At 45.2% G+C, this 16,320-nt stretch overlaps 1 protein-coding gene across 4 annotated transcripts in view; it reads left to right on the top strand.

The window, feature by feature from the left end:
- Window positions 1-14,161, top strand: part of MFGE8 (milk fat globule EGF and factor V/VIII domain containing) — a 107,247-nt gene extending 93,086 nt beyond the window's left edge. For 2 of the 4 annotated variants that reach the window (XM_033920095.1, XM_033920094.1), the window contains 2 exons: window positions 5,692-5,847; window positions 10,014-12,684. In XM_033920095.1, coding sequence (XP_033775986.1) covers window positions 5,692-5,847; window positions 10,014-10,157 — 300 coding nt within the window. In that variant the 3' untranslated portion in view covers window positions 10,158-12,684. Of the gene's footprint in view, window positions 1-5,691; window positions 5,848-10,013; window positions 12,685-14,108 lie in introns of those variants that run through there. The other 2 variants (XM_033920093.1, XM_033920092.1) reach the window with 2 other exon arrangements.
- The last annotated feature ends 2,159 nt before the right edge of the window (window positions 14,162-16,320 follow it).

The raw sequence follows: 16,320 nt of genomic DNA, 5'->3' as shown, positions 1-16,320 counted from the left end.
AGTGTTCTTCAACCTTTTGACACCTATGGACCGGTGGAAATAAAATAATTATTTTGTGGACCGGCAGTTGAAGAACACTGGGCTAAGTCATGGGCCAGACTCCGCCCCCATAATAGTACTAATTGTAACATCATTTTTTTCATTCATTTTTCATATATACACACAATATAATTGTATTAACACCACATAATGGTTAACCACAAAATTAAAACACACAAAGCACACTGTATGCTCTTCAACATTAATTCCTACCAGAATACAAATAACCCCATGCAAATGCAGGACCAAAAACTAAAAGTACTAATATTGACAAACAAACCCTAAGATGCAAGACTCTGCAAGCAGTACAACCCCAGAGGAAAAGAAACAAATGCATTTCTTCCTGAACAGACAAATCAATCACTAAATTTAAAAAAATAAAATTATTTCCCCTACCGTTGTTTCCCTCTCTCCATGCTGTGCCTTGCCTTCTGACCTCCCTCCCCCCCGGTGTTATCTTCGGGCCGGCTCCCTCTTCCTGAGTGATGCAGTGCACAAAACTGTGGGAAGAGGCTCTTACGCACGTCCTGTGCCTCATCTGGAAGCCTTCCCTCTGACATTGCAACGTCAGAGAGAAGGCTTCAGGTTCAGGCACAGGACACACATAGGAGCCTCTTCCCACAGCTTTGTGCACTGCAGCACTCAGGAAGAGGGAGCCGGCCTGAAGACAATGCCGCGTTGATCGCACCATGGATCGGCGGCTGAAGAGCACTGAATGGGGCCTGATGCACGTGCTGGCCCTGTGGACCAGCAGGAAATTTCTGCGGACTGGCACCGGTCCACAGACCTGCGGTTGAAGAACACTGGCCTACACAATCTAATCTAATTGAGGATTTATGGGTCGTGCTATGCCTACATAGGTTCAAGGTGACTTACGAAATGGAATAAGGAGAACTGAAAGGAGCAGTAAGAGGAATCTTTGGAATCCATTACAACAAAGGTATTGTCATCGTGTGTTACCAGGCCGGGCCGGGCCCGGTCCAAGCGGGTATGGCCGAGAGAGCACAGAGCACATGGCGCTGACAGAGCGGCTAATCAGTTCCCAATTGGTATGGTGGATCAAGTAATAAAAAACACCTGGATTGATTCAAACTTCAGGAACTCCAATTTTCAGAAAAACCCAAAATAACATACTTGGTTCAAAAGGAAAACTTGGCTTTCAAAAATATATTCCAAAATGGCCTCCCTTGGGCTTGAGTCCTTCTTGGTCCACTCAAACTTTTTACACCAGAGAATGCTTGCAACCCCAGTATTATATTCAACTGGTTCAAAAAATGCTTTCACACAGTTTTTATTCAAAATTATCACTGGCAGCGTCAGACTGGATTTGCCTCTGAGCTCTTCTGACAGCAGAGCTCAGAGCAGAAGGGACCTCCTCCCACACTACGACTGTTGGTTGTGGTCCCTCCCCAACAGGATCCACAATCCAGTCAAAAAAAGAGACCAAAAGGAAAAAATATCCAAAAAGACCACTCCCAGGGCTGTGCAGTGCTAACTGCCACAGCTTAGAAAAACTCAGGTTTTTCCCAAAAGAAACTTGCCAAAACCTTGATATTTGGCAAAAGCCCAGGATAACCTCAGTTCAAACATAATCAGTTTTCATGTCACACAGGTCAGTTTCAGTATTTCCTACACTAAAGTCCTTGACTTCTTCAGGGTCTAAATACTCCTCATTCTCAGAAGTTTCACTCATAAAATCTTCCAACATTTCCGATCTGACCTGTGTGTTCTGTTGAGGTATGATGCTTCAAGTCCTAAGAACTGGTCTTCCTTTGATACACTGTTTCCTCTCCAGCTCGGGTTGGTTCAGTGGCTGCCTCCTTTCTGAGCACTGCTGCTGGCCCTTATAAGCCTCAGGATAATGAGCTGCAGATGTTGCTTGTTCCTGGCTAAAGTGGAGACTAGAATGTTCTTGGTGTCGCCTTGAACTGGGTCCCCATGAATGTTGTGAGTTGCCTTGTAAACATTCCCCCTAGGAACACTTCCCAGCACTACTAGTTCCACCTGCATGTTGTTCCCCCTTTCCCAGTATACGCCTTACAAATGGATATTATATCTCACTATGACCAGCAGGGGGAGACTGAGACAAAAACTTGTAGTATATTAGCTGAGGCGCCCTCTAGCAATCTAATCTATCTCAGTCTCCAGCAGGTGATAAGACTAATTCAGCTCCCCTCTTAGTACTGTTGGAATTTGTTTTGGACTCCTGGGTTCCCCTTTTGTGCTGGACGGAGCTTGGATGGGTCCTGTTTGGGGATCCATCCGATCTCGGGGGTGTTAAACCCGGCGGGTCTCGTGCTGGCTCTCTCCCTCCACCTTCTTCCACCTCCCCAAATTTTTGTAGAGGTGCCTCAGCCGGCGCGTACCGACTTGAGGTGCACGAGAGTTTTCAAAATCAGAGGAAAGGGAGGAAACGCATAGAGGAACCTGCCCGTCCAATTCAGAAGGAAAGTATTCGCCTCGAGATGATCCAGGGAGTAAATCCTGGAGCAGAAGCGAGGCAACTTGTGATTGAGGGGTGAAGCGAGCAGATCTATCTGCGGAGTCCCCCATTGAGCAAACACCTGACGCAGAGTCGAGGAATGGAGCGACCATTCATACGGTTGAAGAAGGCGACTCAACCTGTCCGCCAGGCAATTCTGTTCGCCCTGGAAGTAAACCGCCCGAAGGAAGATGTTGTGGTGCAACGCCCACTCCCAAAGCCGAAGAGCTTCCCTGCAGAGAGACAGGGAACCCATACCCCCTTGCTTGTTTACATAATACATCGCCACCTGGTTGTCCGTGCGCACCAGGACCACCTGATCCTGAAGCAAATGTCGAAAAGCCACCACGGCATTGTAAATGGCCCGGAGCTCCAGAAGATTGATGTGGCAGCGACGCTCCGCACTCGACCAAAGACCCTGGGTCCAAAGGCTGTCGAGGTGCGCCCCCCCCCAGGTGTACGCAGAGGAGTCAAAACCTTTTGAGGCGGGGACACGAGAAATAGCAAACCTCTGGAAAGATTGGAAGAGCTGGTCCACCAATGGAGCAAGCGTCTCAAGGAGGGAGTCACCGCAATGTGCTGTGAAGCGGGATCCCAATCCTGTCTCCACTGAGACGCCAGAGTCCACTGAGGGACGCGAAGGTGCAGTCTGGCGAAGAGCGTCACATGAACGGTAGAGGCCATGTGCCCCAGGAGGATCATCATTTGCTTGGCCGAGACCGAAGCCTTCAGGGAGACCAGCTGACAGAGCCGAATGAGGGCGGCCCGCCGAGGCTGAGACAGAAACGAACGGAGGCGAACCGTGTCCAGCACGGCCCCAATGAACTGCAGGGACTGAGAAGGGCACAACTGGGACTTTGGAAAGTTGACCTCGAAGCCCAGACGCTGAAGGAAGATAATAGTTTGATGGGTCGCTGAAATAACCCCCTCCCTCGACGGGGCTTTGATAAGCCAGTCATCAAGTTACAGGAAAACTTGAAGTCCTCGCGACCGCAAGGCTGCCGCCACCACCACGAGGCACTTCGTGAAGATCCGTGGGGACGAAGCGAGCCCGAACAGGAGGACCCGATATTGTAGATGAAGGTCTCCCACCTGAAAACGAAGGAACCTTCGGGAGGCCGGATGGATCGGAACATGAGTGTAGGCCTCCTTCAGCTCGAGGGAACACAACCAGTCCCCCTCGTCCATCAAAGGATACAAAGTGGGAAGAGAGAGCATATGGAACCGCTCCCTGACCAGGAACTTGTTCAGCTTCCGGAGATCCAGGATAGGGCAGAGGTCCCCGGTCTTTTCGGGAACCAGAAAGTACCGGGAGTAAAACCCAGAGCCCCACTGACAAAGGGGGACATCCTCCACCGCCCGAAGGCGAAGGAGGGTCTGAGCCTCCTGGAGAAGCAGGGGGAGCTGCGCCCGGTTGAAAAGAGACTCTCCTGGGGGCCTGTCCAGTGGCAAGGTCCGGAAGTTCAGGGAATACCCCTCCCTGACGACGGAGAGGACCCAAGCGTCCGCAGTGATCAGCACCCAGCGGTGAGAGAAGGTGCAGAGACGGCCCTCGATAAGAAGAGGGGAAGGGCCGAGGGCAGAGGAGGCCAGCCCCCTCCTGCCGGGACAGTCAAAAGGACGGCACCGGTTTGGCCGCTGCAGGGGTCTGAGGCTTAGGAGGAGCCCTCTGCTGCTTTGGGTGCCAAGGAGGAGGCCTAGAAAACGCCGGCATCGATTTCTGTGGATAGCGCCGGGGAGGCAACCTATAAGACTTGGGCGGAGCGGGCTTCGCCTTGGCCCAGACAAAGGAGGCAAAAGAGCGCTCATGTGCAGAGAGGCGTTTGGTGGCGGCCTCGATGGAATCATCTAACAGCTCGTTACCCAAGCATGGAAGATTCGCCAACCGGTCTTGCAGGTTCAGGTCCATATCTACTATCCGGAGCCACGCTAGGCGACGCATGGCCACCGCAAAGGCAGAGACCCTGGAAGAAAGTTCAAAGGCATCATAGGAGGCCTGAAACATATAAAGCCGAATCTGCAAAAGAGTATCTCCCAAGGGAGCTCAGAATGGTTTGCATGAATTTATTCAGGTACTCAAGCATTTTTCAATGTTTTTGTCCTGGCAGGCTCACAATCTATCTAATGTACCTGGGGCAATGGGGGGATTAAGTGACTTGCCCAGGGTCACAAAGAGCAGTTTGGGTTTGAACCCACAACTTCAGGGTGCTGAGGCTATAGCTTTAACTACTGCACCACACTCCCCCCAATGTACCACTCTTTTAGAAAGTAGGAGTTTCCTATTTGCTGGGCAAACCTATTCCCTTCTGCACAAAAATGCAAGGATCTGATCCTCTTCCACATCGATTCTCTCAAAAAGGAAATCTTTTTACTACAATACCCTCTCCTGTAGTTAATCTCCTGGTTGGTGCGTTTCTGTCTTTTCCTTCTTTTGGCTTGTGATTAAAACTCTCAGATTTGCTCTTTGCTTCATCACTGAGGCAGAGAGGGTGGGTAAAAACTCTTGATTTTTTTACATATACTTCACACAAGGTCCTAATTTAAGGCTCAAGGGAGGCTTCAAACCAGCCATAAATTAATTAGGTTCAAAGGATGAGCCTTAAGCATGCATTTCTTCTGTTAGCGAACATTTCAAAAGGCACACAAGGGCAGAGGGAGGCACTCAAGCAGCTGGGGGAGGGGGATTCAGCACGGTGACGCTGTGTGAATCTGCCCCAAGCCTCAACCTCCCTAGCTACACCACTTGCCCACTTGCTAACCAATTAGTGCAGGGGAAGACACCAAATATCTTGCGGAGAGATGGTCCTGCAACAGAGAAACATCTACTCTATGCCCCCAAACATGCCCTGTGCGCCAAAGAAAAGAAATGTACATTTTAACATGTGGGTGGTGTATGCTGAGGCCGCAGTTAGTTCAAGGCTCCTGTTCACATGCCACTAGCATCATTTTTAGGCAGCAGAAAACATGTGTTAGTGGTTACTGACACTTAGTAGAAGGGTCCCTAAGTTATTTGTCCAAGGTCACAAAGATTGTTGGTGGAAAAACCAAGATTTGAAGTTGACTTACCTGGTTCAGAGTCTAATCTTTTAACCCTAGGCTATTCTCTTACCTTACAAAATACTGGCAAACTCTTCTAGGCCACGCCTTTTTCTTCTTTTATCTCTCAACAGATTGACCTCTTAACTCACAAAAAGGTCAGTGGGATCATCACCCAAGGTGCAAAGGATTTTGGGACCATTCAGTATGTTGCAGCTTTTAAAGTGGCTTACAGTGATGATGGAAAAGTTTGGACCATATATAAGGACAGCCGGACCAACAGTGACAAGGTACGAGCAATGGAGGTTACTGCGCATCTTCTTAAAAAGAGAAGCAAAGGTCGGGTGAAGCTTTCTTGCTGAGCTAAAATTGCATTTTGGCAAGCTTCTGAGATACACAAACAATTGAAAGTCTAAAGTGAGGCAAGCGAATAATCGGCTTGGTTTGCATTGGATGGGAAATGTGGAGAAATCCATGGCTGATTGCTGGCAGATTTGGAGAAAATCTGAAAGCAATTTAAAAATTTCAAAGGAAAATTGAGAAATGTTTATATTAGATTAAAAAAAAAATTTGAGAATGGGTTTAAGAATTTGGCTTTGCATTTTTTCAGTATGGAAGTTTTTCAAATTGTTTATCTTGCCCATCTTGAACAGTTTCATGCATTTTTGTACAAAAGGTATTGCTCGACTACAAAAGTAAGGTGTTTGCATTCTAACATTTTTATTGAAAGCTTCAATACCGCTACTAATGACTTGGGGGTCAATTCAGAGTGGTTTATTTATTTAATTTGTTTTCTATCCCGTTGTCCCCAAAGAGTTCAGAATGGATTACAGGCTAAACAACAGGCAAAAAACAAAAGGAATTGACCCCAAGATATCCACAGAGAAGAAAATCCAGAGAAAACAAAAAAACTCTGTGGAGTGACGATGTTCCTAAATGGACTTTATTTGAAAGAGTTCCAAAGGTACACCAAAATCATCCACATAAAAATAGGTTATCCACATAAAAGCCTTAAAGGACCTAGTCCGTTAGGGATACAAGACCCAACACGGTCCACGTTTCGATAAAAAGTCTTCTTCAGGGGTCCTATAAAGGTGAATACGTGGGAAAAGCTTTTCTATTGCAAACGCAAACAGTGTTTCACTTCCGGTTCACCACACAATTGTTTCCCACATATTCACCTTTATAGGACCCCCCAGGGAACCCTGAAGAAGACTTTTTGTCGAAACGCAGACCGTGTTGGGTCCTGTATCCCTAGCGGACTAGGTCCTTTAAGGCTTTTATGTGGATAACCTATTTTTATGTGGATGATTTTGGTGTACCTTTGGAACTCTTTCAAATAAAGTCCATTTAGGAACATCATCACTCCACAGAGTTTTTTTGCTTATTTACAGGTTAAACACACATTATTTCAGTACATGTTTATCCTAATCTGACACATAGAGGGTTCTAATGTTAATATACAGTTTACCGGTTACAATTTGCCATAGTTATCCTTACAGTGCAAGATTTTCAGTACAGGTTTTATCTAATTTTATACAGACAGTTTACAGGTTGGATTTGTCATAGTTACAGTGCAAGATTTTACAATACAAGTTTTCCTTACGTGACACAAACTGGTTCTGGTACCAGTATACATTTCTTTGTAGTCCATTGGGCAAGAGCAGGGTTTAGGTGAGGAGGTATGTTTTTTTATTGCTTTTCTAAAGCTGAGGAATCCTTCAAAGGATCTGATCTGCAGGGACAGTCGATTTCAGTGGCTCGGTATGAAGTGGGAGTAGGACTATCGGTTGGCAGTCGAAAAGCAAGACCAGGGGGCGTTTTGAGGCATATTTTGTCCTGGGAGTGGAGGGACTGGTTTGGCACGTATGGAGGAAGCTTAGCCGTCACATAGCCCAGCGCCATGTCATGAATGCTAGCATCAGGCCCTTGAAGATGTAACGTTTGATTACGGGCAGCCAGTGAGCCGATGCTAGAGCCTCTGGCACTTGAAAAGCAATTTCACCCCTGTCCATGTCTTTCTTTTTCCACATCCTCCCTTCCATTTGTGTGATATTAGTTTTTTTTATTGTAATCTAGGCTGCCATTCCCCCCTTTCTCTTCATTATAATTTTCTTTTAACATTGTAAGTCCTTAGATATTTAATTTATTTGCTGTCTGGTAAATAAACTTGAAATGGTATTCTAAAAATCCATCTCCGTTGAGGCTACTTTTCCATCAAAAAATGCATTATTAATCTTTGAGGGATATGATTATCTTTCAGTGTTTTAAAAGCTAGCATATATTGGTGATTCTTTGCTTGTTATATAATCCAAGGGAAGGTAAAAAGAAAATCCTTAAACATTGCAGCCACTGATATCCTACAGAGTAAAAAAGTTATGAACCCAGCCCTCAGGGCTTGCCTAGTCCCATCGGGTTTTGAGGATATCTACATTGAATATGCATGAGAGAGATTTGCATGCAAATCTAACACAAGGGCAGGGCTGGGTTGAGAACGGTTGCACTGGAAAAATCAGATTGTTTTCCATGTGGATCTGAGAGAGAAAAGGCTGGCTCTGCTGATCCTGCAAATTCCTACTGTAATTGATTGCGAGTGTGTCGGATTTGTGTGGAACCACTATAGATTTTGTGGGAAGTAGTTCCCTGTCTAAGAGGCACACATTAATGCAGGTATTCTTAACCCAGGCCTCAGGACACACCAAGCCAGTCAGGCTATCAAGATATTCACAATGAATTTATGAGGGTAAATGAAAAAGTTAAAGCAAAATACATTTAACGGCTTTAACAGAAGTAACTGTGAGCAATTGAACATATCACTTTTCCACATAGTCCCCGTGCACGACGACGTATTTGTTGTATCGTTCAACTAGCTTCTGCATTCCTGCAGAGAAGTTTTTCGACTGCTCCCAAAGCCAGGTGAGCCCCGCTTCCTTTACTTCATCATGCTTTTTATCTGTTGCTCTCCGGGTCGCAGTGATGCAGCCATGTCTCGTCACTGGTGATAATTCTCTCCAGAATACTCAGATCTTCTTCATACCATCTCAGGAACTGAGTCGCAACCTCCACACGCTGTTGCTTGGGAACCCATTGGGCGCAAACTTTCCCGTATCCCAAGTCATTATGCCTTGTGATAAATGCAGATCCAGAACTGATATCCAAATCTGCAGCCATTTGAGACACCGTTATCTGTCGGTCTTCTCTAATCAAGGCATCCGCTCCGTCAATGTGCTTTTGCGTGCGCGATGTTGATTGGCGACCACAACGATCTTCGTCAGTTACACTTGTTCTTGCTGCATTTAAACCTTTTGTTGATTCATGGTGCTATGTCCATACTAAGTTAATATCCGATGATGACTTTCCACAGGTTTCACTACCTCTGTCCAAAGAAAGCACACTACCACCTGTTGTTCTTCGTTGTTGCAGTCATGTGACAGAGTGTCCATGTTTCTGACCTCGTGGCTGCCACATGACTAAAGGCTCAGTGGACGAACTATCCAACAGGCAATATACGAGTAAATATGTGGCATTTTGCTATCTCTGTTCCGGTTAATACGTAATTTAACAATTGTCTTTAATTTTTTATTTGCCCTCATATGTGAGATAGATTTACTTGCAAGGGGGTGGGGGGAAGTACTGCATGCAGATTTGGCTAATGCATATTCATATTCATTGTCAATATCCTGAAAACCTGACTGTGTGTCCCAAGGACTGGGTTGAGGACCCCTGCTTTAAGTGACACAAAAAAAACCTCATGCAAGATCTTCAACTCCATTCTGAGGCAATTTATAATAATAATAATAAAAGGGAATGGAACTTGTCTTGTATGAGGAAAGACTAAAAAGGTTAGGGCTCTTCTGCTTGTAAAAGAGATGATTGAGGGGAGATAGGATTGAAGTCTACAAAATCCTGAGTGGTGTAGAATGGGTACAAGTGGATCGATTTTTCACTCCATCAAAAATTACAAAGACTAGGGGGGGGGGCCCTCGATGAAGTTACAGGGAAATACTTTTAAAACCAATAGGAGGAAATTTTTTTTCACTCAGAGAATAGTTAAGCTCTGGAATGCATTGCCAGAGATTGTGGTAAGAGCAGTTAATGTAGCTGGTTTTAAAAAAGGTTTGGACAAGTTCCTGGAGGAAAAGTCCATAAACTGCTGTTGAAACAGACATGGGAGAAGCCACTGCTTGCCCTGGATCGGTGACACGGAATGCCGCTACTATTTGGGTTTTTGCCGGGTACTTGTGACTTGGATTGGCCTCCGTGAAGACGGGATACTGGCCTAGATGGACCTTTGGTCTGACCCAGTAAGGCTATTCTTATGTTAATATTTTAGATTCACTTCTAGAAGTGGTATTGCACTTGATTGGAATTAATGTGCCCTATGAATTCATATGCTTTATCAATTGTTAGGAATTTAAGATTAATAATTTGTTTGATTTCATTTCTCCAACTATAGATCTTTCCAGGAAACAATGACAATAGCTCGCACAAGAAGAACATTTTTGACCCGCCATTTTATGCTCGCTTTGTACGCATTTTGCCTTATTCCTGGCATGAGCGCATCACACTGCGTGTGGAACTCCTGGGCTGTGATGAGTAGATTCAAGAGGAGAGAAAAGGGACAAGCAGAAGTAAGCAAGATCGCAGTGGCATCCCAGCATTCAACCTCTTTGCATACAAGTCGGCTGCTGTAACACTATGTGGCTTTTCCCATTCAACCCATGCTGATGTGGTAGAAGGCTCTCTGTTCTGTAACAATGGTGTAGTAAGGGGCGGGAGGTTCTCAGTGCCAGGCGCCGTCTTGGTGAGGACGCAGGCACCCATCCTCCTCTCCACCCCGCTGCTCCTTCTCCAAGCGCCTCCCCCCCAGTGCCATGTATCCACGCCGCTTCCCTATTCCCCCGTACCTCTGTAATGTTCCTGGCGCGAGCAGTAACCCCCAAGCTGGGGGTGTGCCAGCATCGGCGCTTCCTCTGACGCCACTTCCTGGATCCACGCCTAGGAAGTGGCATCAGAGGAAGAGCTAACGCAGGCACGACAGCAGCTTGGGGGTTGCTGCTTGTGCCAGGAACATTACAGAGGTACGGGGGAAGGGAAATGGTGCACACACAGCAGAAGGGAGCAGAGAAAGAGGCGGGGGAGAGTGCCACCGCCCTGGCGTCTCTCACCCTTGCTAAACCACTGCTTGTAATGTCTCTCATGAGGTTAAGTGAAGGGTGAGCATTGCTTGATTTTAACTGAAACCAGTTGTCACGATTGGATTCTTTTTTTTGTTTGCTTGTTTTCAGGTTAACAAAAAAATGAGCGTAAACTGTGCCAAGACTATTCCACAGATTTCTCTTTAGGAGCTCAGAAACCTTTGACTCATCAACACTGAAGCGTTGGTACCAGCAGCTCTTGAAAATGAATTTCTATGCAGTGTTTTCAGGAGCAGAGAAATGTAGCTTTCTATGTCCCAGATCGGTATGGCATGTTCTACACTGGATCCTGAGTGCTTGGTCTTTTCTGAAGGAGGAAAGTGTGGCAAATATTCTGTTTTACCACTTTCTGAAATGGGAAAATGTTTCTCACTGACTGGTTTTAACTTGTTGGGGGAGAGGAGGGTAAAAACATGCTGGTTCGTAGATACTGCTCTGTGCTCACAGCTAGAGGGTAGGTACATGTATTGATTGAAGCCTGGTCAGATTGCTATTTACCTCTTTTTTGAATCTATGCTTGTTAAACTGTATTTCTAAAAAGCATTTACACCCTGCCTTATGTAAAGTATGCATTAGTAAATATAGAAACACAGAGTATTTTAAGCTGATAAAGACCTAACTAATCAATCCCTCCCTCCTTCCTCCAATCCCCTTTTGAAACTACAGTATCATAGCCCTAGTTTGATTTCTGACTTTACGCCCTCATCACAACCACATACTAGGCACTGCATGGCAAGTTATTCCCTGAGACTGCAAGGGTAGCTGACGCTCTTTGGCGTACAGTCACATTTGTTGATGTAGTCTGTAGTATTGTCTCTTGGTTAAACGAGTATAACCATAGTACCTGGGACTCTTTGCTGAGATAAGAAGGAGAATGAATCTTCAGGGGCAGCCCAGCTGACACATGGGCCAGAATGAAACTTTACTGTCTTGATATTTCTAGAGGAACTGATCTGACACTTGCTGGCAACTGACAGTATGACTGTTTCATCTCTACCCTGAAAAACACCAATGCCAAGTAGCCGTGTCCTTCCCCCATCTCTGTTCACTGATCGTGATGACATGAGTGTCTCCTTGAGCATAAGAACAAGCAACTTGAAAGGTTAGACCTTGGGTTTAGAAGGCAGAGGCCCAGGACACTACAATGCGGTAGAATCCTCTTGCAGCTTAGAAATGAGTCACGAAGGGATAGTAGGCATGTGCACAGTGGCGTGGTAAAGGGGGGGGGGGGAACGGACCACCCCAGGATCCATTTTGGTTGGGGTGCCGGCACCTCTTCTCCTCTCGGGCCACCCCTCTCCTCCCCCGACGCACATGTGCCTTCACTTACCCCCACCCCCACCCCCACCGTAACTCTAGCTCCAACCTGCTGCATGCGCCAGCCTCGGCACTCCCCTCTGATGTTACTTTTGGGTCCCGCAACTAGGAAGTGATGTCAGGAGAGCCGACACTGGCGCAGGCAGCAAGCCGGAAGCTAAACAGGGGAAAGGAAAGGGTGCATACGGGGGTGGGGGGTGGAGAAGAAAGTGAGGAGGGTTGCCACCACTCTGGACGCCTCCCACCCTTGCTACGCCGGTGTGTGTGTGTGTCTGGGAGAGGAAGCTGCAGTGGTAACTGCTGGATCTAAATTTATTTTGCAATACTTGGGTATGTGTTATCATGAACACTTAGGTAAGATCCACAGAGTGAGCACCTTAAATCCATTAACAAAAAGTGGTTTCCCAGGTATATTAGACTGTGAGCCCACTGGGACAAATAGGGAAAATGCTTGAAGTACCTGAATATAAACCGCTTTGAGTGTGGTTGTATAACTACAAAAAGGCACTATACTAGTCCTAATCCCTTTTCCCTATCATGTGGATTAAAAGTAGGGCTTCTTCTGATTTATATGTTTTAACTTATAAACATTAATAAAACAATGAAAAACAATGAAAGGTTAAATAAGTTGTTATTGGATAAACGCTGGAAAGTACCATTACCCCAGAAGTCTCTCACCCCTCTCCTGCTTGTCTGTTATTTCCCACTCAGTTTTTCTACCATTTATGTGTCGATTCCACAAATATCTGGATATGATTCCACAGAAGTTGCCTGCACATGATCTCCTACATTTTACCCTCTGCTAAGGAATACAGCCTAGGTGGTGGGGGTGGGGGGAAATCCCTTCTCTCCTTCCCCATTTCCCCTTTAATTTTTTCTATAAAATATTGGCATTCTCCCTAACTTCCCTCTAAAACTGGTCTCTCTTCTATAATTTCTCCTTTCTTTCCCTTCTTAAATTGATTGTAATTGTAAATTGCTCAGTCAGTTCTGGTATGTGGAAGATTGGCAATAGCTCAGTATGTTTTGACTTTGGTATCCATTTTGAAGTGTTTCAATTCATCTTTAAGTAATCAGTGAGGAAGTAGTTAAAAATAGGAGTAAGAAATCAGTAAGGTTTACTAGATCCAGCGTGGAAAGAAAACAAGAAACGGACCATATGATGATCACTAGCTTTAATTAATATATTCCCAGGAAGTAATGCCCAACATGGTGCGTTTTAGCAGACTTGGCTGTGTCATGGACAAAGCAGTCAGTTTGTGTCAAACAACTTCCACCAGAGCTGTAAAACACGATCCATTGCAGTGTTCTCCCCAGAAATTTTTTCCAGCCGCGTGGCCCGAAAAAAGTAGCCGGGTGGGGTGGGGTGGGGCGGGGAAATTTGATGGCGGAGAAAATGAAATGTGCACTATTTTAATTAATTAATTATTATTATTTTCCAATACTCAATATAACTTCCTTTAAGGTTTGACACTTAGGCAGTGTTCCAGTAGCATTTAAGCCCTTGAAAAAAAGTAATGCAGATCCTCTTATTCCAAATAACTATTGGCCAGTATCAAACCTTCCATTTCTTTCAAAACTACCGTACTTGAGAATGGCATTCAACCAACTTCAAACTCATGTTGAATCTAATGCTCCTTATACAAAGCTGCGATAGCAATTCTGCCAGAGTAAATGCACTGAAGCCCATAGGAACTGAATGGACTTTGGTCATTTGCCATGGGAGAATTGCTACTATAGCTTTGTAAAAGGGGCCCTTTACTGCGTGAACTCCATAGTCACCTAGACCAGTGTTTCTCAACTTCTTCAAGCCAAGTACCCCCTAAGTCTAACAAATACCAACCAAGTACTCCAGCCCTGACCCCCTCCCCATTATAATAGTACTTGTAATGCAATCTCTTCCATTCATTTTTCATGTACACACAATATAATCTTATCAATTCATAATGGTAATACAAAATTTTAAAAAAAACCCACAAAGCACACTGTATGCAGAGAAAATGTTAATTATCATTTACATTTGTTTTATTTTTCAGAGGTCAAGACAGATGCCTTTAAAATATGCAATGTCACTATAGAAGAATAGACAGCAGATTATAAATTCTCAAAACATTTCGATCACTAAATTGAAAATAAAATCATTTTTCCTACCTTTGTTGTCTGGTGATTTAATTAGTTTCTGGGAGGAATTCCTTCTGACTGTGCATTCCCTTCCCCCAACCAACATCTCTCTCTGTCCCTCCATGAGTCCAACTTTTCTTCCTTTCTCCTCCACCCCTATTGGCAACATGTCTCCCTCTCTCTCCCTCCTCTATTATGATCTTGCATTTCTCTGTTCTTCCTCAGGGTCTCTCTCCCTCTGTCTCTTCTGTCTGCACCTCCCATAGTCCAGCATCTGCCTCCTGTCTTTCCCCTTTGGTCCAGGCCTATCTCTCTCTGTCTTTCTTCTGCTTACAACACTCCACCCCCCATGTTTAGCATTTGTTCTCCTTTCTCTACCTCTCTCTCTCTTCCTTCCTCCCTCCCTGGTCCAGAATCTTTCCACCTCTCTGCAGTCTCTCCCTCTCTCTTCCCTCTATACACCCCTAAGCCCAACATCTGCCCCCCTCTCTTCTGCCTCTTTGTTTCAGGTTTCTCCCTCTATCTTCCTTCTAACATTTTGAGTCTTCCCACCTTTGATCCAGGTCTTTCTGTCTCTCTCACTCTGTCTTTCTCCTCTCCAGGGCCTGGTATCTCTCCTCTGTTCAGGGTGTTTCCCCTATCTACCCCCTCTAGTCCAGCATCTGCCCTGTCTTCCCCCTCACTTTTGGTTCAAGTCTGCTTTCCCATCCCTCCTCAAGGTCTTTCTTTCTTTCCCCCCCCCCCCCCCCCGTGTCTAGATCCAGTATCTCTATCCACACCCAGCGAGAGCGGTCATCTTCCATGCTGTGACCGCTGCTTATCGAGGACCAATCTTTAAAGCTAATTAAGGCAGCCTGCAGAGCGAACCCAGTAGGCTGCCGTTGGCCTCCACTGCACGTTAAGAACATAAGAATAGCCTTACTGGGTCAGACCAATGGTCTATCAAGCCCAGTAGCCCGTTCTCATAGTGTCCAATCCAGGTCATGGTACCTGGCCAAAATCCAGGGGCGGGACCACGGCAAAGGGAATGTGCTGCGGAGGCCGACGGCAGCCTGCTAGGATCGCTTTGCAGATTGCCATAATTAGCCTTAAACGTCAAGACAGTGAGACTAGGAGGGAATCCGGAGGATGCTGAGGGGGAAGCGCCCGGCTAAAAGATGCTAGGGAGAACACTGCTCTTCTTGATTGGGCTGAAAACTTTTCAGCAGCACATCGTAGTTGCAAATGAAGAGTCATGGGGCACTAGCAAAGCTGAAAAGCATACAAGAGGAAACAGACTCACAAAATTATCATAATGATTTTAGTCTGCAATTATTTATGAAACCCGATCAATTGTATATTCTTCACAGCAATTACATGCAGTTCCATTTACCTGTATCAGATGTACATAATACTCCAGTACTTGGTTTTCAATGCATATTATTTTCATTTGCAAAATTCTACCTGTCCATTATTTTGAAATGTCCCTTCTGAAATTCTGTTTCTAAAAGTTATGAAATGAAGAGTAAAGTGCATTTCCTAACCACCTTATACAATTGTTAACCTGCTAAAGTCATCGCTCACTCACCCCTACCTGCTTAAGTATTTGATATCAATTTGGGATGACAACATAGGAAGAAAGAAAACACAATACACAGCACAAATAAATCAGAAAAAAGCAGATGATGCACTGTAGGTTCTGGATAGGAAAGTTATTTTTGTTTGAACACTGTAAAATTGTGTTAAAGTAAAACTAATCCTATTGATAGTTCACTTAGCAAACTAAGTTCCCTAAATTTAAACCTTTCAAACAACAATTTTGAGTAATTTAGATTTATATCCAGCTAATTACATCCAGACCTAATTGCAACTTGATTGCTAAGTCCACTTGCACAGAGATTAGCAGTGCACCTGAATATAACTGGCTTTCAGCAAAGATTTGGACGGAAAAGGCCAGTAAAAGAAAAATCTAAAATGAGAGTCCAAAGGCACCAAACGGGATCAAATTTTTAGTAACTAGGCCCCTCCTGTTACCCTGCTTCCTTCTGAAAGGTCAGATTAGTTCACATTTTAGGTATTGCCTTTCTCCTCAGTAGCCAAACTGCCTAGCACGTCCACAACTCCTCTGCTAATGCCCCTTTCTGCAGA

Source organism: Geotrypetes seraphini, chromosome 14 (assembly GCF_902459505.1).
Source record: "Geotrypetes seraphini chromosome 14, aGeoSer1.1, whole genome shotgun sequence".
Taxonomy (NCBI): Eukaryota; Metazoa; Chordata; class Amphibia; order Gymnophiona; family Dermophiidae; genus Geotrypetes; species Geotrypetes seraphini.
This window is presented reverse-complemented; position numbering and strand designations above follow the sequence as displayed.